General features: G+C 45.6%; 1 protein-coding gene across 5 annotated transcripts in view; it reads left to right on the top strand.

Annotated features, from left to right (window-relative positions):
• Nucleotides 1-26,255, top strand: part of pcnt (pericentrin) — a 352,612-nt gene that overhangs the window by 12,321 nt on the left and 314,036 nt on the right. For all 5 annotated transcript variants that reach the window (XM_038786588.1, XM_038786581.1, XM_038786572.1 and 2 more), the window contains exons 2-3: nucleotides 15,324-15,473; nucleotides 23,883-23,933. In XM_038786588.1, the coding sequence (XP_038642516.1) occupies nucleotides 15,324-15,473; nucleotides 23,883-23,933 (201 nt within the window). The remainder of the gene's footprint in view (nucleotides 1-15,323; nucleotides 15,474-23,882; nucleotides 23,934-26,255) is intronic.

Here is a 26,255-nt window from a genome sequence, read left to right as displayed (position 1 = left end):
CTTTCGGAGGCCAGCTGCTGCAGCTCCCGGATCGCAGCCCCCTGGGCTGTCTGGGTCTCCATCAGCTCCCTGTTGGTTACCATCAGCGACTCCAGCAGCTCCAACTTAAGCTCCTGGAAGCAGTGCAGCAGAGTCGCCTGCTGCTCCTGAGCCCACTGCCTCAGCTCCTCAAGGCCTCCACCGGCTGCCATTTTGTCTTCCTTTCCCCGCTTTTTCAGGGGTGCTTTCTCCGGTTTTCTCCTTACCCCACTCCTGGTCTGGACCATAGGACCGTTGGGGTCGACTCCTGACCTCTTCCCACGTCGGGATTTGCCGCCACAGCTCCGTTGGGGGCCCTGAAAAGAGCCCCAAAGTCCGTTCTCAGCGGGAGCTGCCGAATGTGCGGCTTAGCTCCTCATTGCCGCCACCGGAAGTCCGACTATGGCTTTTCTGCCTTACACTTTCCCCCTTACTTCTTTTTGCTTCTGTCCCTGTTTTAGTACCCTCCAACTTCCTGCATCGGTTCCCAGCCCCCTGTCACATTAGTTTAAACCCTCCCCAACAGCTCTAGCAAACACCCCCCCAGGACATCGCTTCCAGTCCTGCCCAGGTGCAGACCGTCCGGTTTGTACTGGTCCCACCTCCCCCAGAACTGGTCCCAATGCTCCAGGAATTTGAATCCCTCCCTCTTGCACCATCTCTCGAGCCACGTATTCATCCTATCTATCCTGACATTTCTACTCTGACTAGCTCGTGGCACTGGTAGGAATTCTGAGATTACTACCGTTGCGGTCCTACTTTTTAGTTTAACTCCTAACTCCCGGAATTCAGCTTGTAGGACCGCATCCCGTTTTTTACCTATATCGTTGGTGTTTATGTGCCTGTCTATTCCCCTTAGATTGAGTCCCCTATCACTGTAGCCCTGCCATTTTTCTTCCTGCCCTGCTGCGCAGCAGAGCCAGCCACGGTGCCATGAACCTTGCTGCTGCTGCCTTCCCCTGATGAGCCATCTCCCCCAACAGTATCCAAAGCCGCATATCTGTTTTGCAGGGAGATGACCGCAGAGGACACCTGCACTGCCGTCCTACTCTTGCTCTGTCTTTTGGTCACCCATTTTCTATCTCCCTCAGTAACTTTCACCTGTGGTGTGACCAACTCGCTAAACATGCTATCCACGACCTCCTCAGCATCGCGGATGCTCCAAAGTGAGTCCATCCGCAGCTCCTGAGCCGTCAAGCGGTCCAACAGGAGCTGCAACTGAACACACTTCTTGCACGCGAAAGAGCCAGGGACAGTGGACGTGTCCCTGAGCTCCCACATCGCACACGAGGAGCATGACACGGGTCTGGGATCGCCTGCCATGTCTTAAACCTTAGGTAAACTTATACAACTACAATTTCAAAAAACGAAAGAAAAATAAATAAATTAGACAATGAAAAGAAAAACTACTTACCAGTCACTTACCAGGGTTGAAAGCACCTCCTTCCCACCCAGCTTGGAATTCCCACCTAGCTTCAAATTCCCAAATTCACTCTTGGTTGTGCCTCACTCTGGCTGTGTCTTCTCTGGCTTACTGGGAGAACTCACCCAGGGTCTCAGATGCTCTCTGGTTCTCTCCCTGCAGATTAAAAGTTACAGGCCAGAAGCAAGAGAGAGAACAAAACTGTAGAGAAAAAGCAACTTCTCTCACTCTGCACCGAATTACCCCACTGCACCAAATTACCAAGTTCCAACTGCCCACTCTGGTTGTGCCTCACTCTGGCTGTGTCTTCTCGACTTGCGCAAAGCTTCCTTAAACGCCTGTAGCTGAATGCTCGCAACATTTATCATAAGGTGGATGAATTGATAGCACAGCTAGAAATAAATGATTTGATAGCCTTTACAGATGTGGTTTCAAGGCTAAATATTCAGGGTTTTTCGACATTTTGGAAGGACAGGAGGAAAAGAAAAGGAGTCGAGGTTGCTCTGTCAATAAAGGATGAGATCAGTTCAATAGTAAGAGGTGATCTTAGTTTGAAGATCAAGATGTAGGATTTGTTTTTATGGCGATTTATAAAAAAAAAAATTTATAGAGCCCCTAACAGTAGATATGCAGTAGGAGGTAAAGATAGTGCAATAATCATGGGTGATTTTAATCATCTTGTGGATTGGATAAATAAATTTGACAAAGGTAACCTCGGGGATGTGTTTGTAAGAGTGTATTTGAGAAGGTTTCTTAGAACAAAACATTCTAACTTACCAGGGACCAGGCTATTTTAGACCTGGTCACCTGGAATGAGACAACAATTAATTAATTACATCACAATGCAGGATCTTGTATGCAAGAACGATCATCACACTATTAATAGCATTTCATATTTGGTTTGAGGGTGAGAAATATGGGGCTGAAACTAGTGACAAATTTAAATAAAGGCAACTATTGAAGACTGAGTTGGTAAAAGTGGAAAGGGTAGATATATTGAAAGATAAGACGGGAGAGAAGCAGTGGTCGACATTTAAGGAGATATTTTATAATTCTCAAAAAAGATATAGAGTATTCCATTATAAAGAAATACTCTATCAGAAGCATGCATTACTTGTGGCGCTAACTAAGGACATTAAGGGTGGTATCAAATTGAAAGAGAAGGCATACAATGTTGCAAAGATTTGGTAGGATTAAGGGTTTTTGAAATCAGTAAAGGTTGGCTAAGAAAATAATAAAGGGAGAAATTGGAGTATGAGAGAAAACTAGCAAGAAATATTAAGGGATGATAAAAGCTGCTACAAGTAAATGAGTTGCTGAAGTGAGATTTGGTTTCTTGGAGTGTGAGACTGTGGAATTAATAATGAAAAACTAAGAAATGGCAGATGCTTTGAACCAATATTTTTTACCTGACTTCACTGTAGAAGGTGTAAAAAAAGTATCCCAAGAATAGTAGAAAATCAAGAGGCAAAAAAAGGGAGGGAGGAACTTAAAATAATCCCGATGATTGGAGGAAAAATACCAGGAAAATGGTACTTGAGGCTGACTCGTCCCATGGACCTGATGGCCTGCATGCTAGGATCCTGAAGTGGCTGCAGAAGTAATTAATTCATTGGATGTAAATTTCCAAAATTTCCTTAATTCAGGAAAGGTCCCAGTGGATTGGAAATCTGGAAATGTAACACCGCTGAAGAAAGGTCAGAGACAAAAGGCAGGAAACTATAGGTCAGATAGTTTAATACCTCTCATTCGGAAAATGCTGGAATCTATTATTAAAGAGCTAATAGCAGGACATTTAGAAAATCATAATAAAACCATGTATGAAATTGTATGAAATCATAAAATATCTACAGTGCAGAAAGAGGCCATTTGGCCCATCAAGTCTACACTGACCCTGTGAAAGAGCGCCCTACCTAGGCCCACTACTCTACCCCATCCCTGTAACCCCATAGCCTTCATCCCCTTTGCAATAAAGTAAAAAAGTAGGGAAGCCTTGTTACAACTGTACAGGGCATTGGTGAGACTGCATCTTGACTACTGAAGAGCTTTGGCCATTGTATTTGAGGGACATGTTTGTATTGAAAGCAGTTCAGAGAATAGGCTGATGGGATGAAGGGCTTGTCTGATGAGAAAAGGTTGAGCAGATCGGGCTTGTACTCATTCGCGTTTTGAAGAATAAAAGTTGATCTATTGAAACATAAGTTTTTGAGGAGATGTGACAGGGTTGATGATGAAAGATTGTTTCCCCTTTTAGAGGAATCTAGAACCGGGGGCACAGTTTCAAAATAAGAGGGTGAGGAGGAACTTCCTTTGAGGATCACGAGAGCTTGGAATTCTCTTCCCCAGGAAGCAGTGGAGGTTGGGTTATTGAATATGTTCAAGGTTTTTGATTGACAATGGTGTTGTGGGTTATTGGGACAGGCAGGAAACTTTCACATCTTTTGTCCTCTCTGGGGACTGCCATTAGCACTCCTTCCCCATGGTTTCTGTGGCCATTAGCACCAAGTTTCCCTGGGTTTCTGTGGCTATGACTCATCTTTCATTCCGACTCCACAGTATAAATATTTCCCACTCTCTCTGTCTGCTAGCTTTGACAAAGAGTCATCAGACTCGAAACGTTAGCTCTTTTCTCTCCTATTTGGCCACCTTCTTTCCTTAGCCCTGCACATTCTTTTTTGGGGAGTTGTCTAATTCCCTTTTTAAAAGCTTCAGTTGGACTTGCCTCCACAACACACTCTTTTTGGCAGTCCATTCCAAAACCAGCCACTTGCTGTGTTTTTTAAAAAAAAAATCCCTGTATTAACTGCTTCTTTTGCTAATTAATATAAGTGGGAATGGTTTTGTGGCCATCTGGGATGGCCACTTCCAGAACACACAATGGACGCTCAAAGAATGTAGGGAAATGTGGAATATGCTAGACAGCAAGCAGGCACAGAGCCTGAATGTATATTTGGGAAGCAATTACCAGATGGAATCGAAACTCTGGGTCGATTAGCATATTGATGGTCCATTTCCGAGAAACAAAGGACTAACACTCAGGTAGTTGATACTGTTGCAGACATCCCGGCGCCAGAAAGACACAAACAAAGCAAGGCCAACGGCCACCTAAGACACGCCCAGCCATCAGGGCACCCACTTCATTATTGGTTAAAATCGATAACAATGATCGAGAAGCGGCCCAGTTAATTGGGGCCAAGTTTAAGGCCCACCTAAAAGCGCGCAAAGCCCCTCCAAGTATAAGAAGGAACCCCCACGAGAGATTCGCTCTCTTGGATTTGGCTCTTGGGCAGAGAGATCCATCCACCAGCATCACCAGAAGCAAGTAAGTTCAAGGTCAACGCTTGCTACCAGACGAACGACCTTAGTTGTTCCCCTGTTACCTCTTCGAACCCAACAGCCTCAGATCCGAACAACGGCCATTGTTCCTCTGACTAAGTGGGCACCTGAAGTTAAGTATAGGCGTTAGCGTTACAGATAGTTTAGTTTGTAGTACTATCGTGCATGAGTAGATCTTACTGGGTGTGTAAATAAATAGTATTGACTTTGAACTAACTAACTGGTTTATTGGCTCTCTGGTCAGTATTCGGGTTTGAAGCTTGTTGCGGTATCGAGAGATACCTGGCGACTCTAAGTGTAAACATAATTAGGATTAAGAAAGGCGACCATATTGACTGCCATATTTATAACCAGATAAACAGAGCAACAGTTTCTCTTTATTTGCTGTCCAGGTTCCTCATGATTTTGAATACCTTGATCAAATCTCCTCTCAACCGTCTTTTCTCGAAGGAAAACAGTCCTACTTTCTCCAATTTATCATCATAACTGAAGTTCCTCATTCCTGGAACCATTCTCATGATTCTTTTTTGCACCCTCCCCAATGTCATCACATCCTTCTGAAAGTATGGTGCTCAGAACTGGGCGCAATACTCCAACTGAAGTCGAACTAGTCACCTTTACAAATTCAACATACCCTCCTTGCTCTTGGACTCTAAACCCCTATTAGTAAAGCTCAGCATAGTAGCATTATGCTCTATTGACTGCTCTCTCAACCTGCTCTGGCACCTTTCAATGAGTTATGCACATATCCACTCTAGTCCCTCTGCTCCTCCACTCCAACGAGTTGTAACCGTTATTCTCCATGTTCTTCCCACCAAAATGAATCACCTCACATTTCTCTGCATTGAACTTGATCTGCTACCTGTTGGGCTCTTTTCAATCAACTTGTCTATGTCCCTTTGAAATTCTATCCTCCTTACAGTTCACAATGTTTCCAGTTTAAAAAAAATTTGGGAGTACTAAATAGTTTTTTTTCCAATTAAGGGGCATTTTAACGTGGCCAACCCACATCTTGAGTTGTGGGGGCGAGACCCATGAGACACTGGGAGAATGTGCAAACTCCACACAGATAGATAGTGACCCGGAGCTGGGGTCGAACCTGAGCCCGCAGCGTCAAAGGCAGCAGTGCTAACCACTGTGCTGCCCCATGTTTCCAGGTTTTGTATCATCCGCACACTTTGAAATTGTGCCCTTTACTCCACGGTCTAAGTGAGAGATTGTCAACGTGCAGGTCGCAACCCATGGGTGGTTTGTGGAGCGATCAGTCACGACGTTTCCGCAGTGGCCCTGATTGTGGGAGAACGACTGCTACTGTCATTTAAATTGAGAATGACGGCTGCTACTTGCTTTAAATAAGAACGAAATGAGACTGTGCAGTCTTCCCACCATAAGCGGCTACAGTGAGCCGGTTGAGTGCCCTGCATGTACACTTGGTGTTGAGCGCCAAATCACCAAGGAGAGTTCCTTTTTATAGCTGTTGGGAAGCAAGGCAAGGGGACTGTGAAGATGGATCATTTTGTTACAAGGAAGAGACAGTCAGAGACACAAATAAACAGTGTACGGCCAGGATCTCACGTCTGAGCAGCCCTCTCCAACAGATTTGGGGGACTCCACGGCAGCAAAGAGCTGCGCTCGTGTTAGCTTTGTACAGAACTCCAGGGCCTCTGGTGAACAGCCTACAAAGAAGAAACTTAACTTCGGAACAAATCAGTAAAAAAATGATTTCTTGAGGTGTGGTTTTGTCAATTGTGCCAGTGCAAATAAGGATGCAAAGCCATGTGTGTTGTATGCAGAGAAGTACTGACAAATGAAAGGAGAAGTTTTACATTTTAAAAGAGAACTGGTGGTTGAAAAATTCCTTTTGAGGTCAAGACCCTAGAGTCGATAATTAGCTTACAGCTGACTCCAAATTAAAAGACTAAGCTGCTGTACCTGACCTGTGACGGTACATTAAAAACACGGCAATTCTGGGGTACCATTTCCCAGGAACATCCAGCATTTTGTTACTATTGCCCTTCACAACAACCGACATGCGAGGTTGGATTTTCAGATGAAGATTGTTGTATCTGTAAAACCTCAGGTACTTTTGACCGGTTTACTTATTCAAAGGTTTTACCTATCCATACAGTGTTTACTATCCATAAAGATAGCTTGGTAGTCTATGGATCTGATCGCTGGAATTCCTCTGACCCGTCTTCACAAAGGTGGTTCTCGCTGGCAGTTTCTTCCTTCTGGTCTGGTCAAGGTTTGGTCTGGCCTTCTCTTCTCCGATCTGGCCAAGTTCACCTCACACACCGAGTCTTTGCTTCCGAGGGGTCTGGAGTGCCTGTTTTTATCGCCCTTCCATCGCACCCTTTTGCTATTTCTCTAGCTTTCTGCCAATGATGCCTCGAGAGGGGGTCTCAGCAGCCAATGTTCTGTTTGATAGGCCACCTGAGCCCACCCCCGCCCCAGGTATCCCATCTTTGGTGGTTTGGGCTGCACATAACCTGTTCCCATATCAGGTAACAGTAGAAACTCTGGATGACGGAAAGTCTGGCTCGATCTACTGACAATAGACCTATGCGTATCAATAGGTGCAATGATCTTCTGGATGGGTGATTGACGGGGCAGGTCCAGACATTTTCTGGCAGTTTGTCTGTTGGTTGTGTATTTGGTCAAGTCTGAATTCCAACAACCTGTCTGAGGTTTGACTGCAGTATGATTTTAAAATGCCCAATTCTTTATCCATTTTAATCGGGCAAATTCATTAATTTAAAATACCCAATTTTAATCGGGCATAAATCTAAGCCTTGGTAGGTTACTGCAAGATGGCACAAAGTAACTGGTTGAACTCTGCATCTGAGGAACCCGGAATACCCAGAGGAAACCCATGCAGGCACGGGGATCACGTGCAAACTCCACACGGACAGTCATCCACGGTCAGAATTGAACCTGGGTCCCTGGAGCTGTGAGATAGCAATGCTAACCACTGTGTCACCGTGCCGCCCACCGTCATCACGCCGTCCACTGTGCCACCGTACCGTCCACATACAGATGTACATGTTGATCTTCCAATGTTTTGTGGTACTTACAGAAAAAACACTTTGAATATCAGTGCTTGCTTTCTGTACACTTTTCAATCTCAAATTTTATTTTGCAAATAACATCTTCAGTTTTTCTGCTGTTTCCTGCCCCCTTTATTTCGTCAGATATTTTATTTATTCTTTCTAAAAGATTCTTCTTCCCCATATTTTTTCCTTTCTCTCATTGCTTTCATGTTATAACTAGCAATGGGCTGCCTGAAAAGTTGGTGGAAGCAGATATAGAACTGCCAAAGGGAATTGGATATTCTTAAAAGAAAATCTTAGCAATGTTAATGGAGAAAATGTAGGTCAATTGGGCGTTTATCAAGTGAGATCATGCTGGCTGAGGGACTTCCGGTGAAGGCGGGCGGGAGGCAGCCATGCGTTGGAGGGCTCCCGTTCAGGAACGGCATTGTCGGGAGGTAATGCCCGGTCCTAAGGGCAGCGGAGGCAGCAAGAGTCGGGAGACAACACGGAGGGGAAATGTCAAAGATCAGCAAAAAAGCGGCTGAAAGTCCGTCGGGGAGTGGAAAGGTCACCGTGGGGTCAGCAAAGAAAATGGAGGCTGGAGCACCAGGGGAGGCCACAATGCTTACGGCTGCAGAAATAACTAAGGTGATGGCTGTGGAAGTCGAAAGGCAGTTTATAAAACACTTGGAGGCAATGAGGAAGGAGATGGGGGCAGTTTTGAAAGTGCTGGTGGAGGACGCGATTACCCCGGTGAGGACGGTGGTGGCGAGCGCAGTGGCGTAGGTGCGGGAGCAAGGCGAGGTGCTGAAGGAAGTGGAAGAGACATTACTGCAGCACAGTGAGCAACTTACCTCGATGGGGAAGGAGATGCGGAAGGTGATGGAGATCAACAAGAATCTGCAAGGCAAAATGGAAGACCTGGAAAACAGATCCAGGTGACAGAATTTGAGGATTGTGGGGCTGCCCGAAGGAGTGGAAGGACCGAGGCCGACGGAGTATTTTGCCACAATGTTGGCGAAGCTATTGGGAGAGGGAGAGGATCCCCCCCCGATATGAGCTGGATCGGGCTCATCGGTCGTGGAGGCCTGTGCCAAAGGTGAGTGAGCCGCCAAGGGTAGTGACTCTGTGCTTCCCTAGGTACAGTGTAAAGGAGAAGGTCCTGTGCTGGGCTAAGCAGAAGCGGATGGTGCAGTGGGCTGGAGCTGGTATACGCGTATACCAGGACTTTACAGTGGAGCTGGCGAGAAGGTGGGCTGCCTTCAACAGGGTGAAGAGGGCACTATACATTAGCAAGGTGCAGTGCGGCATTGTATCTCCAGCGAAGCTGAGGGTGTCCTGCAAGTTCAAGGACTTCTATTTTGGGACGGCGGAAGCAGCGGAGGAGTTTGCAGAGGCAGAAGGACTGGCAGAATTGAGAAATGGTCATGTACTGATGTAGCCTCATGACTGTATTTTTTCATTTCTTTTTGTTTCACTGCGTGCTGGTGTATGGGCTATAGTAGCCAACGTTGTATATATTTGGACAAGGGAAGAAATGGGACTTTCAGTCGTAATGAGGGTTCTTTGGGGTGTGGATGTGTATGCGGGGTTTGTGGAAAAAGGGGACTTCTGGGTTTTTCCTGGGGCCGGGCAAGGGGGGAAAGAGACCTGGGCGGGGGCCTCCACGCTGGCCGGTTTAAGCCGGCCAGTGAACAGGGGTGAGTTGGGGGGGGGAGGGGGGGGGGGGGCGGCGGCCATCTGAGCCTGACGGAACAGGGTCCGAGTGGTCTAGCCGGGGTGGAAAGTTGGGGGGGAAGGAACCGAGGTGGGGGGGGGGGGGAGAAGGATTTTTACAAGAGAAAGTGGCGGCGATGAGTTGGGGAGGGGGGTGGGGTTACAACTCTTGGGTGTCATTTACAGTACTGTTTGGAGGTTGCATGACATTGAGTGTCGTCGGGGGGGGAGGTGGGAACTCTAGGTTAATGGTGACCATGGGCGATTCCGGACTCCTTTCTCTTTTTTGTCTTTGTTGTTTTTCAACCGTGGGAGGGTTTGTTTTATTTGATGCATATATTGACAGGTGGGCCGTTGATTGGGGTGGTGGGAGGACGGGATCATTGTTGATGTTAAGGCTATTGACTTTGTATCTGTTACTGTGTACTGCTTGTTGGGGGGGGGGGGGGTGTAAATTTTGAAGGAAAATATGAAAATGGAGAATAAAAACATTTAAAAAAAAAAAGTGAGATCATGCTGTGGCAAAATTGGCAGTGGCATTTTCTATCACAAGTGTTTTCATCATATGTAAATGGTTTCAATATTTGTAACACATGTTAAACCACAATCTCAATGCAATTAATACGAATGCAAGGCTTTTCTCTCATTTTTTTGGTTTGACCAGGTAAGAGATTTTCTCCAGTCTTATGGCATTGGAAGACCATATTTTATCATAATTTACAGACCTTTTTTTTTGCTTCATCTTATTTTCCATATATTTTGTTATCCAGAGAGCTTTGGCTTTTGTTTCTTTTTTTGAAAAATATTTTTATTCTCCATTTTCACATTTTCTTCAGAATTTACACCCCACCAACAAACCGTAAACAGTAACTAATACAATGTAAATCTCCCTACCAACAACAATGATCCAATCATCCCACCACCCCCTAAACAACGATCCACCTGACAATATAAGCATCAAATAAAACTAAACCTCCCAGGGAGGAAACAAGAAAAAGGAATGGGGAATCGACCCTGGTCACCGCTGACATATAGTCGTTCCCCCCCCCCCCCCAATATTGAATGCCATCCAAACCCCGAAAGAGTAGCGTGAATGGCACCCATGAATTGTAGACACCCCCCCCCCCCCCCCCCCCCCCCCCCCCAAAGACTCCTCTCCTCCACTTCCTCTTGTAAACTCCTCCCCCCAACCTCGGTTCCTTCCCCCAACTTTTCACCCCAGCTAGACTCACCGAAACCTGTTCTACCAGGCTTAGATGGCCGCAGCCCCTTCCCCCACCTCACTCCTGTTCATTCGCCGGCTTAAACCGGCTAGCGTGGAGCCCCCACCGGGTCTCCTTCCCCCTTGCCTGGTCCCAGGAAACCAAGAAATCCCCTTTGGCGCACACCCCCAGCACACACACTCAAGCCCCAAAGAACTATCATTGCAAATGAAAGTCCCATTTCTTCACGTGTCCAAATATGCAGCGTCGACTCATTTAGTACATACACTAACACGCAGTGAAAAAATAAAGTTGCATGAGGCTACACCGGTACATGACCCGCTCTCAGTCCCATTTCTCAATTCTGCCACTGTCCTTCTGCCTTCACAATCTCCTCTGCCGTCCCAAAATAAAAGTCCTTGGATTTGTAGGTCACCCTCAACTTAGCTGGATATACTTTGCCGCACTGCAACTTGCTGATGTACAGTGCCTTCTTCATCCAGCTGAAGGAAGCCCGCCTCCTCGCCAGCTCCACCGTAAAGCCCTGGTATATGCGTATACCAGCTCCAGCCCACTTCCCCACCCGCTTCTGCTTTGCCCAGCACAGGACTTTCTCCTTCCCGCTATACCTATGGAAACAGAGTTACTACTCTTGGCGGCTCACTCGCCTTTAGTATAGGCCTCCACGACCTATGAGCCCGATCCAGTTCGTATAAAGAGGGATCGTCCCCCTCCCCCAATAGCTCCGCCAACATCGTGGCAAAATACTCCGTCGGCCTCGGGCCTACCAACCCTTCGGGCAGACCCATGATCTTCAGATTCTGCTGCCTGGATCTGTTTTCCAGGCCTTCCATTTTGGCTCGCAGATCCTTTTTTGGTCTCTGTCACCTTCCCGCAACTCCTTCCCCATCGAGGTGAGTTGATCACTGTCCTGCAATAATACCTCTTCCACTTCCTTCAGTGTCTCACCTTGCTCCTGCACCTCCGCCGCTGCGCTTGATACCGCCGCCCTCACCGGGGCAATCTCCTCCTCCACGAGCACTTTCAATACCGCCCCCATCACAACCTTCATCGCTTCCATGTGCTTTGTGAACTGTTATTTCAAGTTCCACAACCATGGGCAGCACGGTTGCGCAGTGAGTAGCACTGCTGCCTCACGGCGCCGAGGTCCCAGGTTCGATCCCGGCTCTGGGTCACTGTCCGTGTGGAGTTTCACATTCTACCCGTGTTTGCGTGGGTTTCTCCCCCACAATCCAAAGATGTGCAGGGTAGGTGAATTGGCCACGCTAAATTGCCCCTTAATTGGAAAAATGAATTGGGTACTCTAAATTTATTTTAAAAAAAGTTCCACAACTATCACTTTGGTAATTTCTTCTGCTGTGAGCGATGCGGCCTCCCCTGGTGCTCCAGCCTCCGCTTTTCTTACAGTTACTGCACTGACTTTTCCACTCACCGGCGGACTTCCATTAACCCCCTTTTTCACGGCCGTTTTTTTCCCCCAAGCTTGGACATTTCTCCTCCCTGTGCCTTCTTACTGTTTTTTCAGCCTCCGTTGCCCCTGGGACTGTGCGTTTAAAACCCCAACATTTCTATTCCCGAGCAGGAGCCCTCCAGTCGAGCAGCTTTGGCTTTTGTTGACACACTTTTTCCCCTTTGGGAATGTACCGTAATAAGTTATTGAATAATTTTCCCGTTATAGGCAGTCCCATATTCATCTAGTGTTTACCTACTAATCTGTGGACCTGACCCAAGTAAACAAGAATCTCTCTCATCCCACTGAAATTGGTAGTTCTCCAATTAGTGTGTTGCTCCTTTTCCATAGCTATCCTAATTCGTATGATACAATTATCAGTATTACTGATATGCTGCCCTGCTGACAGTTGATTCACGTGACCCACATCATTCTGCAGAACCAGATCCAACAATGAAAAATGAAAATCGGCTTATTGTCACAAGTAGGCTTCAAATGAAGTTACTGTGAAAAGCCCCTAGTCGCCATATTCCGGTGCCTGTTCGGGGAGGCTGGTACGGGATTTGAACCGTGCTGCTGGCCTGCCTGGGTCTGCTTTCAAAGCCAGCGATTTAGCCCTGTGCTAAACCAGCCCCTTAACGGGCCTCTTACCGTGGGCCAGAATACTGCTCAAGACATTTATTCTGAATATACTTGGGAGACATTTTTCCCCTCTCTCTGCCCCTTACACTATGACTATCCCAGTCTATATTATAATAATATAGACTGGGATAGTTGCCCCACTGTCACTATGGTATTTTGTTTCCACTCTAATTTCATGTAAATTTTGCCTCCTTATAGGGCAGCACGGTGGCACAGTGGTTAGCATTGCTGCCTACGGCGCTGAGGACCTGGGTTCGAATCCCGGCCCTGGGTCACTGTCCGAGTGGAGTTTGCACGTTCTCTCCGTGTCTGCGTGGGTTTCACCCCCACAACCCAAAGATGTGTAGGATAGGTGGATTGGCCACGCTAAATTGCCCTTTAATTGGAAAAAATAATTGGGTACTCTAAATTTATTTAAAAAAAAATTTTGCCTCCTTATTTTTTCCATTTGTGGTGGTTTCAAAAATAATGACATATTTATATGTGAACATTATTGTTTGTCACTAATGGTTGGAGCTTCAGTAGCAATGATGAATCTGAAGCAGTAGAAGGACCAATAGATATGGTGAGGTAGAGCTGGGTGACATCAGGATATGTGCTTTCAGGTGATGATTAGAAATGACGCAAGATGGATCCTATCTGACTTGTGTCTGCTATAATTGTGAAAAAACAGAAACAATTATGTTAGAATAAACCTTTTTGGATCCTCACTTCGCCAACTCTCTTAAAACAAAAGTTTCAGTTGAATTCACTCCGGTAATCACCAATTGAAATTCACCACAACGAGAGGAAATTTCACAGCAGTCCAATCTCATCTTCCCTTGAAAGCTACAATCAATTTGTGAGAGGACTGAATGGGAGCTTGTCGCCAAATGAATTTCCGTCCCTTCCCTTCTGAAGTGCTAATACACACGATGTTGCAATTCGACATGTGCTGGCAGCCATTAATTCAAGTAGTCAGTCTTCACAGGTGAACCTAGGCAATGAGCATCAGCAACTAATTTAACTTCTGTAGATAGTTCAGGTAGTGCCCTATTGGGCCCCCTCTTCACCAACACTCCTCCCTCCCTCCCCACCACCCTCCTTTCCCCTCTCTCCCCACCACCCCTCTTCCTTTCCCTTCTGTTGGCACAGATGTGAGGGTATCTGGTCTCTGCAGCGTAAAGTTTAGTGCTTGTACCTTTTTTTTGTAGAAACGTGTTGTGAACTGTTTTAATAATTAGAGTATCACCCCCCGTCCGCCCGCACATTGGTACTGAGGGGAGGATGTCCTGTTTCTCCAACACAAAATGGATGTTTGGCTTTGTATATATTTTTAAAATGTTTTAATAAAAAGATATGGGTGACATTCTATCCAGAATGAGTTTTACAGTGAGCCTTGTACATCTCCACCAGTCTGTTCCTCTACCACCACTGTTGTCAAAATGAGCCAAGAACACATAGGGCCAATTCCAGTGCCTCCTGTGCTGTACCAGCTAAGATTGGATAATTGAGTTCAGACCAAGAATTGAAGCAGCTTCTTGGCCTGCTTTTTAGTAGCAAAGCATTTACTTAGAATGCTGAAGGTTTTTTTGAATTGTATCTTTCCATCATTCATTCAAACCCGTTTGTTGCAATTTTGTTGGAACTCGCTAAAGAATCAGATATAAATGTAACATTTGTTCCTAGGCATTGAGCAAATTCTGTTAAATTGAGTATTAAATCAAACTGCATTCCTGCTTTATTTATTAAGCTGGAATCATTGTCAGAAGAGGCGAGATTCTGTTAAATGACTGTTTCTGCTGTCTAATTTTGAGGTGTTCACACAATGGGAATCTCAATTAAATTCCCTTGAAAGGTCAGGAAAGATAGTTCACAGAAATTTCACAGTTTCTGAGGTGACCTTCAATGGTTAGATCATCTTTAATGGATTGTTCTGGGGTTTCTTTTCTTGTACCCAGTCGCCTCCAGTTTCTTACATAAGCTAACCAATGGATACATATTGTAGCTTCACAGAGTCTGAATGTAAGTGCCAAAGCTCTAATCTGTTGTAAGCTTCTTAAAACGCAGAGGAGGAATACAGCTACACAGTGAAAAAAATGCAGGGCTATTCTTGTGAAAAATAAATTATCATCACTTAACTTTTTGTGTAAAAATGATGAACTAAGGAGGCATAGTAATGCACATCAGCTTGATACTAGCATCTCCATCAATAATACTCTGCCACGTGTTGCACAGATTTTTATACAGGGTCAGAGAAGAGAGTCCTATTAAAATAAATATGTTAACAGCAAAAAGCAAAGTGTTTTAAAACCGAACTGAAATTATGATTTAATCCATATATCTAGAGCACAGTTGCCTGTGCTGTCCTGCCCTGGGTCTTACTGGACTCCAATGTCTTGATGTGTGGTCATTGTACAATATTCTCTCAGCATGGTGCTGTGGTCATGCTATCTATTCCTCACATACCTCTCCCTTTACCCCTCCTTCACTTTTCTCCACAGTTTGCTCATTACCAACAACAAAAAGCAAAAGGTGACTGCTCGGATTCGACGAAAAAGAAGAAGAGGAAGAGTCAGGCTATCCACCAAGATGATGTTCCGCCGGAAGAGCACTCATTAGCTGAACAGGATGGGGCTATTGTGGGACACGAGGTAAATCACACACGCGCGGCATTTAAAGATGCAAAGTAGTGAGCCAGCTTCAAAATAAATTAGATAAATTGGAAGGGAGAAAGGGCTGCATAATTGTCCAAAAATATTATTACTAAATATTTCAAAGCTACATTATATAGAAATTGTCTAACTGTTAAATATAGCATAATACATGTTATATATAATGATACCATGGAAGGTGATGTTACTAAGCCTATGGATAGAGATCCAATATAATAAACTGCTTCAGTTTGCAAAATTGGCACAACTCGAGATGTTCAGTACAAATTGGTGAGCTGAAGATGTTTCCATAGCACTCTTAGTAAAAGTTGTTAATTAAGATTTTTAAAAAATCCTGAAAGACGTGCTTGTTAGATGAATTGGACATTCTGAATTCTCCCTCCGAACAGGTGCCGTAGTGTGGCGACTAGAGGCTTTTCACAGTAACTCCATTGGTGTTATTGTGAGTCTACTTGTGACACGAATAAAGATTATTATTAAAATGTTCCTCATGTCCTGGCACATGGTAGAGCAATGATTCTCTGGCTAACATTTTGCACTATTTCTTTCACAACCCAGCTTCCCCATCCAGTCCTGTAAAATTATTTTTTTATTAGTGGCATGTATTTGCAGTTTGCTGGTTCACTGGTTCTCTTTCAGTGTTTGTCGTTAACTGAGACCCTACAGAATAAAGATGTGACTCCAGGTTTGACTAATGAATATTTGGGAAAGGGAATCTTTTAAATTGATCTGACAAGAACTATATAGCAAGAATCCATTCATTCTGTTAGGGATTAGGGATAGTTTCTATTTTCGTTATTTTTATATCCCTGCCAAAGTAATTTATAATGTAGGAGAGTAACAGTACTGTACAAATTGGATTTGTCTCTCCACAGATATGAAGATGTAGCAAGCTGAGTTAATTATTGCAGTTGTTTAGCCATGAGATAGTGAACCGTACAGCATCTTGGTTTTGTCATTCATCTTCTGACGTTCGTGAAGTCCAAGGTTGGGCTTGTTGTGAAAGAACCCAATTGGCACAGAACAGGAAGAAAGCATCTGTGCGCTTCCAGCTATATAGTTACAGATTCCACACTGCTGTAAAATTGAAGTTTTCATAAATAATCCCAATTGGATTTCTGTATAAGGTTATTGCCAGAAAACACTCAAAAGGTGATTGATAGAAATCAAGATGCATCAGACACCATGGGCGGGATTCCCCGACCCACCCCGCCGGGTTGGAGAATCGCCGGGGGGGGGGGGGGGGGGGGGGGGGGTGAATCCCGCCCCCACCAGCTGCCGAATTCTCTGGTGCCGGAGAGTTGGCGTGTGCGGGAATCGCACCACGCCGGTCGGGGGGTGTTCGCAAGGCCCCCCGCCCCGGGCGATTCTCCGACCCGTGATGGGCCCAAGTCCCGCTCGTTCTATGCAGGCCCTGCCGGCGTAAATTGGACTAGGTCCCTTACCGGCGGTTGAGGGGGGTGGAGGTCCGCGGGGGGCGGCGCGTGTGGGGCGATCTAGCCCGGAGGGGGGTGGAGGAGGTCCGCGGGGGGCGGGCAGCGGCGCTTGGGGGCGATCTAGCCCCGGGGGGGGTCCCACGGTGGCCTGGCCCGCAGTCGGGGCCCACCGATCCGTGGGCGGGCCTGTGCCATGGGGGCATTCTTTTACTACGAGCCAGCCGTGTATGCTGGCGCGAAGGTGGACCCCCCCCCCCCCCCCCCCCCCCCGGCGCATGCATGGGGATGACGTCAACAGTCGCTAACGCTCCTGCGCATGCGTGGACCCGTGCTGGCTGGCGGAGTCCCTTCGGCCTCGGCTGGCGCGGCGCCAAAGGCCTTCCACACTGGCCGGCGGAGCGCAAACCACTCCCGTGCCGGCCCAGCCCCTGAAGGTGCGGAGGATTCGCACCTTTTGGGGCGGCCCGACACTGGAGTGATTCACGCCTTACTGACCCGCCGGGACCCCCCACCCCGCCGGGTACGGGAGAATCCCACCCCACTTCTCCAGGGCTAAACAACTGAGTAAAAGAACGTGGCAAGCATATTGTACGAACAGGAGTAGAATCATACAATTTCTTCAGTGTAGAAGGAGACTAATCGGCCCATCAAGTTTGCACCGATCCTCTGAAAGAGCATCCCTACCTGGGCCTAATCTCCCTCTTAATCCCTGTTACCCCATGACTGAGTTAACCTGCACATCTTTGAACACTAATAAGGGTCAATTTAGCATGGCCAATGCACCTAACATGCACATCTCTGGACTGTGGGAGGAAACCAGAGCCCCGGAGGAAACCCACGTTGACTGGGAGAAAGTGCAAACTCCACAAAGACAGTCATACAAGGCTGGAAGTGAACCCGGGTCTCTGGCACTGTGAGGCCACTGTGCTGCCCATGTCAAGGAAAACCCAAAGATGTTTTATAATTCTATAAAGCAGAATAATAACTGGGGGACTCTCTCTACCCCACTTTGGTGGGGGTGATGTGTTGAGTAAGCTGGGTCTGCGAGGACTGCGTTTACTGCAGTGGTGAGAGAGACAGGATTCCAACACTTGAAGAAATGCAACTCGATTTTATTGAACTCTTAACTATCATACACGCTTTAACTGTGGGTTGACACTATGCTGACTTGACTGGAGACCTGAGGCTAACCTGACCAGACTATCTTACTACCACATGGTGTTTGTTCTAGTTGCTGCTCACGAGCTCTGACTGTCTCAGAGGCTGGATCCTGAGAGAGCGGGAAAATAGTGCCCTCTGGCTTTATAGTGGTTGTGTCCTGTCTGGTGATTGGCTGCTGTGTCCTGTGTGTTCACTGGTCATCCTATGTGTCATTCACTGCCTGTCTGTGCACCATCATATACCTGGATGTATATTATGACAGAGGGGGGGGGGGGGGGTGGAGATTTGTAAGGGGAACCCACAGGGGGATTGGAGGTGGAGGCGGGAGCGGCCGGGGTCAGCGTGAGTCAGCTGACTTACGAGACTGCAATGGGGGGGGTGGGGGATTAAGCGGATGCTTGACTGGGAGGGGAGGGGGGCTGGGAAGCTGCCATGATGACTGAGGGGGAATCGATGTTAAAGGGGAGAGTTGGGACGGGAAGCCTCCGCCTGGGGGGGCTGGAGGGTGCAGGAGGCGCGGGCACGTGGCTGGCCTAAAAAAGGAGATGACTAGTCGGTAGGTAGGGGGGTGGATCCTGAGGGGGATTCATGGACCAGTTGGGGGAGTGGATCAGTGGAGATTTGCCAGGCCAAGGGCAAAGGAGTTTTCCCATGTGCACAAAACGTACTCGCGGATTGATTTCTTCGTGGTAAGCAGGGCGCTAATCCCGAGAGTGGAGGGAGTGGAGTATTCGGCCATTGCGATCTCGGACCGTGCCCCGCACTGGGTGGAATTGGGGCTGAGGGAGGAGAGAGGCCAACGCCCTCTGTGGAGAATGGACGTGGGACTACTGGCGGACGAGGAGGTCTGGGCGGATGATGTCAAGCTTCTTGTGTTGGAATTAAACATAAGAACATAAGAACTAGGAGCAGGAGTAGGCCATCTGGACTCTCGAGCCTTCTCCACCATTCAGTCAGATCATGGCTGATCTTTTGTGGACTCAGCTCCACTTTCCGGCCTGAACACCAAAACCCTTAATCCCTTTATTCTTCAAAAAATTATCTATCTTTACCTTATAAACATTTAATGAAGGAGCCTCAACTGCTTCACTGGGCAAGGAATTCCATAGATTCACAACCCTTTGGGTGAAGAAGTTCCTCCTAAACTCAGTCCTAAATCTACTTCCCCTTATTTTGAGGCTATGCCCCCTAGTTCTGCTTTCACCCGCCAATGGAAACAACCTGCCCGCATCTATCCTATCTATTCCCTTCATAATTTTATATGTTTCTATAAGATCACCCCTCATCCTTCTAAATTCCAACGAGTACAATCCCAGTCTACTCAACCTCTCCTCGTAATCCAACCCCATCAGATCTGGGATTAACCTTGTGAATCTCCTCTGCACACCCTCCAGTGTCAGTACGTCCTTTCTCAAGTAAGGAGACCAAAACTGAACACAATACTCCATGTGTGGCCTCACTAACACCTTATATGATTGCAACATAACCTCCCTAGTCTTAAACTCCATCCCTCTAGCAATGAAGGACAAAATTCCATTCGCTTTCTTAATCACCTGTTGCACCTGTAAACCAACGTTTTGCGACTCATGCTCGAGCACACCCAGGTCTCTCTGCACAGCAGCATTTTAAATATTTTATCATTTAAATAATAATCCCATCTGCTGTTATTCCTACCAAAATGGATAACCTCACATTTGTCAACATTGTATTCCATCTGCCAGACCCTGGCCCATTCACTTAACCTATCCAAATCCCTCTGCAGACTTCCAGTATCCTCTGCACTTTTCGCTTTACCACTCATCTTAGTGTCATCTGCAAACTTGGACACATTGCCCTTGGCCCCCAACTCCAAATCATCTCTGTAAATTGTGAACAATTGTGGGCCCAACACTGATCCCTGAGGGACACCACTAGCTACTGATTGCCAACCAGAGAAACACCCATTAATCCCAACTCTTTGCTTTCTATTAATTAACCAATCCTCTGTCCATGCTACTACTTTACCCTTAATACCATGCATCTTTATGTTATGCAGCAACCTTTTGTGTGGCACCTTGTCAAAGGGTTTCTGGAAATCCAGATATACCACATCCATTGGCTCCCTGTTATCTACTGCATTGGTAATGTCCTCAAAAAATTCCACAAAATTAGTTAGGCACGACCTGCCCTTTATTGCACTTACCTAAGCAAATTCATGCTCCTGCCTCAAGCCATGTAGATGTTGGACAGACTTCGGGGAGTTGGGAGGTCTGTAGATTTCCCAGCTTCTGACCAGACTTTGTAACCACAGCATTTAGGTTATTGGGTTGCAGGGATAGGGATTTTTTTGGGGGGGGGGGCGCTAATTTGAAAGGTTGGTGCAGTCTCCTCCAGCAAGAGGAAACATCTTCTTCACATCCACCCTGTTAAGACCATTCAGGATCTTCCATGTTTTTAAAAATAAATTTGAGTACCCAATTATTTTTTTCCCAATTAAGGGCAATTTAGTGTGGCCAATTTACCTAACCTGCACAGCTTTGGGTTGTGGGAGTGAAACGCACGCAAACATGTGGAGAATGTGCCAACTCCACACGGACGGTGACCCAAGGCTGGGATCTGAACGGATCTTCCATGTTTCAGTCAAGACTCCTCTTCGTCTTCTAAACTCCAGCAGATACAAGCCTAGCCTGTCCAACCTTTCCTCATAAGACAAGTCCCCCAGGGGTGGATGTGGAGAGGATGTTTCCTCTTGTGGGAGAATCTCGAAGTGGGGGACACTGTTTAAAAATAAACGTTGACCATTTAAGGCAAAGAGGAGAATTTGTTCTGTTAGTTGAAACTCTTCAAAAGGCAATGGAAGCAGATTGAAGAGCTAGACAGATTCAATACTTTTTCTCTGATCTGAATTGTCTTAATTTCCTTATTTTTTGTTAGCCCCTCGGTTAGCCTGTAATTCAGGGGTGGAACTTTGTCTTCTATGGTTAAGGCAGACTCAGAAATATTTGTTTAGTGTAATCCCCTCATTGCTTATGATTTATCCTGTGTCTGCCCTTGTGTCATTCTTTTTTATCAGTGCTACCCATTCTTTTCCATTCTGCCTGTTTTTAAAAACAATATTGTAAATCCTGGAATATTTATTTCACAACTGTGTCGCTATATTGGTGATTAGATCTAAACTATTTATATCTGACCCATTACCTATCTTATTGTGGATGCTTTGCCGGTTCAGATAAAATGACATAATTTTCTTTGACTATTATTTCCAACATGTACCTTACTCTCTGACTCACTATTACTGTTAAACTCCCTTAAATGTCCCTTCTGCCCCATTCAGCTTGTCTTTAACTATATCAAGATGCCTGCTTTCCTATTGCCTCAACTTTTTAAGTTTGAATTTCGTAGTCTCTCTTTATCCAACTCTTTCTGTTACTTTAAAGTCATTTTTCTCAACTGTAACCTTATTTGCTAGTATACTCTTATGGTTAAAAACTCTGTCCCTTCCTGTCACACTCTGGCTACCATTACCATTACTAGTATCTCTGTTCTCAATTCTACTAACCTTGCCCCATGTGAACCCCCACTATTTAGTTTAAAACCCTTTCTACAGCCCAAATTATCGAATCACCGGGACATTGGCCGCGCAACAGTTCAGATGAAGCCTGTCCTAACAGTACAGTTCATACTTCCTTCAGCACTGATGCCAGTGCCCCAAAAATTTAAACCCATTTCACGTACACCAAACCTTGAGCCTTGCATTTAACTTTCTGATCTCGTTTGTCTTTTGCCAGTTTGCTTGGGCCTTGGTAGCAGTCTGGAGATTATTATTACCTTTGTGGTTCTGCTTTTTAATTTGGTCCTAAGCTGCTCATACTCCCTCAGTGGAACCTCTTTCTTAGTCCAACTGTGTTGTTGGTATCCATTTCTCCAACAACTACTGGATCCTTCCCACTCCTGCTCCAGGTTGCTCTCCAGCCTTGAGGTGATGTGCTTAACCCTGCATCAGGCAGGTAACATCGCCTTCAGAACTCGCATCCTTGGCTGCAGAGAACCATATCTATTCCCCCCCCCACTTAACTTCACTGTCCCCGACAACAACTGCATTCCTTTTTGTCCCCACCCGCACACACCAGTATGCTATGATCAATTTGCTTTTCCACCCTGCAGTCCCTGCTCTCGTCCACACATGTGACAAGAACCTCAAACTGTTGGACAATTGCAAAGGGCTGAAACTCTGCCATTGCTGCCCTCTGGGTCCTTGTATCTACCTCATTCTTAGCCACACCCAACTGTCCCAGACCGTGAACCAAATCAAAAGTATCTAGCTAAGGGGTGTGACTGACTCTTGGAACAAACTATCCAGTTAACTTTGATCGACTTTGAGCTGAAGACCCTCGAGCTGCGGACGTTTAATGCAGATGTGGTTGCCGAGAGTCAAACGGGTGTCCGCTAGATCTCACAAGCCATAGCTGCAACACATCACCAGCCCTGCCTCTTTATTGTATTTTATTTAGTTAATTAGGTTTTAAGTTCAGAAATATTGCAACTAATATATGTGATTATAGTCAGTAATTTAACTCGCTGAGCGATAAATTTTGTGTGATACTTGTATCATCCCAGTACTGATTAAACTACTGCCTTCGTTGAGAGGGATAAAATCTTTAAAAACTCACCAAGCAACCTGCCTATTCATCTGATTAAAGCCTGAAATACTCAATTTTATTCAGCCTCCAGTAACTGCTACAATTGCAATCATTCAAGATGGTGTGAGCTCTCTTCCCGTCCCTTTTCTTTTATCTCCTATCAGCGTGCTGACCTACTAAAACTATTTTACCATTTGTCAATGTTCTCTGTTGATTATTCTTTTTGTCTACTATGTACATACTGTGGTACGTTCCCTCGGCCGCAGAAAAATACTTTTCACTGTACTTCGGTACATGTGACAATAAATCAAATCAAAATCAAATAAAGCAGCAGCTTCTTTCCCCTCTGCACCAAAATGCTTCCATCATCAAATGTACTCCTTGTCAGTTGGGCTTCTTTGTTACCATACGGTGCACCAATTCTGTGTGGGCAGAAAACCTGCTTTTAGACAGGACTGGTGACACACTCAAATTGCAGCTGCAAAGTCATCTTCCTGCGACAGTACCTGGTCACGTTTCAGTGGCCAGTGCATGAAGTGGACAGCAGCTAAAGACCGGTTTGGACAAATTACTGATGTTTTCCATAGTGAAACCTTGCAGTTGAATAGCTTCCTCACTGCGTTCAGGCTCACATGAGTTATTGTTCAGGGTTGGGGAGATGAAAAATGACATCTCTTTCGTCTCCTTTTCGTGTCAGCCATGTTTCAGTTGGTAGCTCCCCTACTTCAGTCTCAGAATTCCAGGTTTTAAGTGTTACATCTCAGAAATGTCATCTTTTGGATGAGAAGTTAAACTGAATCCCTATGCTTTCGTGGGGAGGAAAATGATATCTAGATGCTTCCATTTCCATGTACCTCTTTAAACAGTTTTTGTTTCTTGTGGTTGCCCCCCAGTTTATTTTGTTTCCAGTTGTGTACGTATTCATCTTGTTTTCGATTTCGATAAAGGTCTAAGTCTGAAACCCACAATTAACCTTAGTCCTTCATTTACTCTTTTTTTTCTTTTGTTTTCTCATTATTTTAAACATTGCCTTTTTTCCCTTGGTGATTCCTTTTTATCAAAACTGTTGTGGAGATTAATTTGAGATGCTAAGAGAAAACTTATTACCATTGTTTACTTTGATTTTCCTGTATGTTATCTTTAAGTATTTCTGTCATCTTTGCTTTCCTCAGGCTGATGGTGAACTGCCGAGCACAAGTACAGTGGAGAACCTCTCAGTTGAGGTGGGATATTGATCTAAATTCCAAACTTTTCTGCCTGATGCATAGCAATTTTTATAGCTACTTGACTGCTGCATTCTGTAATTAGTCTTTGATACTTAGCCCCACATTCTTGCTGCGGCACAGCTTCACACTTTTCTCTTCAAGTCACATATTGCAAAATAGTAATTTGTTTGTGAAGAGATGTTTCAACATAACTACATGTAGTATTTTGCTGCAAAAGTCTCTCTTCCATTTCTTTGTACCCAGGTTACATTTAATACATTTATGTGCACATGCAGAAATTTGTAAATTCACAAATGAAATCTGATTTTGCTTGATATTAACTATATACCAAAATCATCAGGAGGCTGATAAAGGTATTCCTAAGAACATAGAACTAGGAGCAGGAATAAGCTATCTGGCCCCTCGATCTTGCTCCGCCATTCGATAAGATCACGGCTGATCTTAGCTCCACTTACCGCCCACTCACCCTTAATTCCTTTACTGTTCAAAAATCTTATCTGTCTTTGCCTTAAAAACATTCAACAAGGTAGCCTCAACTGGTTCACTGGACAGGGAATTCCACAGATTCAAAACCCTTTGGGTGAAGAAGTTCCTCCTTATCTCAGTCCTAAGCACAGTGGTTAGCACTGTTGCTTCACAGTGCCAGGGACCCAGGTTTGATTCCTGGCTTGGGCCACTGTCTGCGGAGTCTGCACGTTCTCCCCGTGTCTGCGTGGGTTTCCTCCAGGTGCCCCGTTTTCCTCCCACAAGTCCTGAAAGATGTGCTTGTTAGGTGAATTGGACATTCTGAATTCTCCCTCCACGACCCGAGCAGGCACCGGAGTGTGGCGACTAGGGAATTTGCACAGTAACTTCATTGCAGTGTTAATGTAAGCCTACTTGTGATACTAATAAACATTATTATTATTATTTTGATGCTATGCCCCCTAGTTCTACTTTCACCCGCCAGTTGAAATAACCTCCCTGCTTCTATCTTATCTATTCCCTTCATAATTTTACATGATTCAATAAGATTCCCCCCTCATTCTTCTAAATTCCAATGAGTATAGTCCCAGTCTCCTCAGCCTCTCCTCATAAGCCAATCCTTTCAATTTCAGAATCAACCTACTGAATCTCCTCTGCACCCACTCCAGCGTCAGCACATCCTTTCTCAAGTAAGGAGACTGTAACTGTACACAGTACGCGAGGTGTGTCCTCACCAACACCCTACACAGCTGCAACATAACCTCCCTGTTTTTAAATTCCATCCCTCTAGCAATGAAAGACAAAATTCCAATTTACCTTAATTACCAATTCCGTATCCAGGCAGCCAAATTTCCCTGTATCCCATTCCCCCTAACTTTATGAATGAGCCTACCATGGGGACCTTATTAAATGCTTTACTGAAATCCATAAACACCACATCCACTGTCCGACCTTCATCAATGTGTCTCGTCACATCCTCAAAGAATTCAATGAGGCGTGTGAGGCATGACCTGCCTCTCACAAAGCCATGCTGACTATCTTTAATCAGACTGTTTTTCTAAATAATCATAAATCCTGCCTCTCAGAATTCTTTCCAAAATTTCTTCCTTGATGATAGGTTCAAACATTTTCCCCACTGCAGAAGTTAAGATAACTGGCTGATAGTTACCCACCTTTTGTCTACCTCCTTAACAATGGTGTCACATTTGTGTTTTCCAATCTGCCAGAACCGCCCCAGAGTCTAGCGAATTTTAGTAAATTAGTACAAGCGCATTTGCTATCCCCCCACCATCCCTTTTACTACCCTGGAATCCATCAGGGTCAGGAGACATGTCTACCTTTAGCCCCATTTATGGGCAGCACAGTAGCATTGTGGTTTGCACAGTTGCTTCACAGCTCCAGGGTCCCAGGTTCGATTTCCGGCTTGGGTCACTGTCTGTGCGGAGTCTGCATGTTCTCCCTGTGTCTGCGTGGGTTTCCTCTGGGTGCTCCGGTTTCCTCCCACAGTCCAAAGATGTGCAGGTTAGGTGGATTGGCCATGCTAAATTGCTCTTAGTGTCCGAAATTGCCCTTAGTGTTGGGTGGGATTACTGGGTTATGTGGATAGGTTGGGGGTGTGGGCTTGGGTAGGGTGCTCTTTTACAGAGCCAGTGCAGACTCGATGGGCTGAATGGCCTCCTGCACTGTAAATTCTATGATTCTATGATTAGCTTGCCCAACAGTACTTCCTTAGTGCTAATGATCGTTTCTAGGTCCTCACCTGCCATAGCCTCCTTGCCATCAATTATGGGCATGTTATTTGTGTCTTCCACTGTGAAGACGAGATGAAAATCCCTGTTCAATGCGTTGACCATT

The sequence above is a fragment of the Scyliorhinus canicula genome, chromosome 2 (assembly GCF_902713615.1).
Source record: "Scyliorhinus canicula chromosome 2, sScyCan1.1, whole genome shotgun sequence".
NCBI classification, from domain to species: domain Eukaryota; kingdom Metazoa; phylum Chordata; class Chondrichthyes; order Carcharhiniformes; family Scyliorhinidae; genus Scyliorhinus; species Scyliorhinus canicula.
The sequence above is the reverse complement of the archived record's forward strand: the minus strand, read 5'-3'. Positions and strand labels throughout refer to the sequence as shown.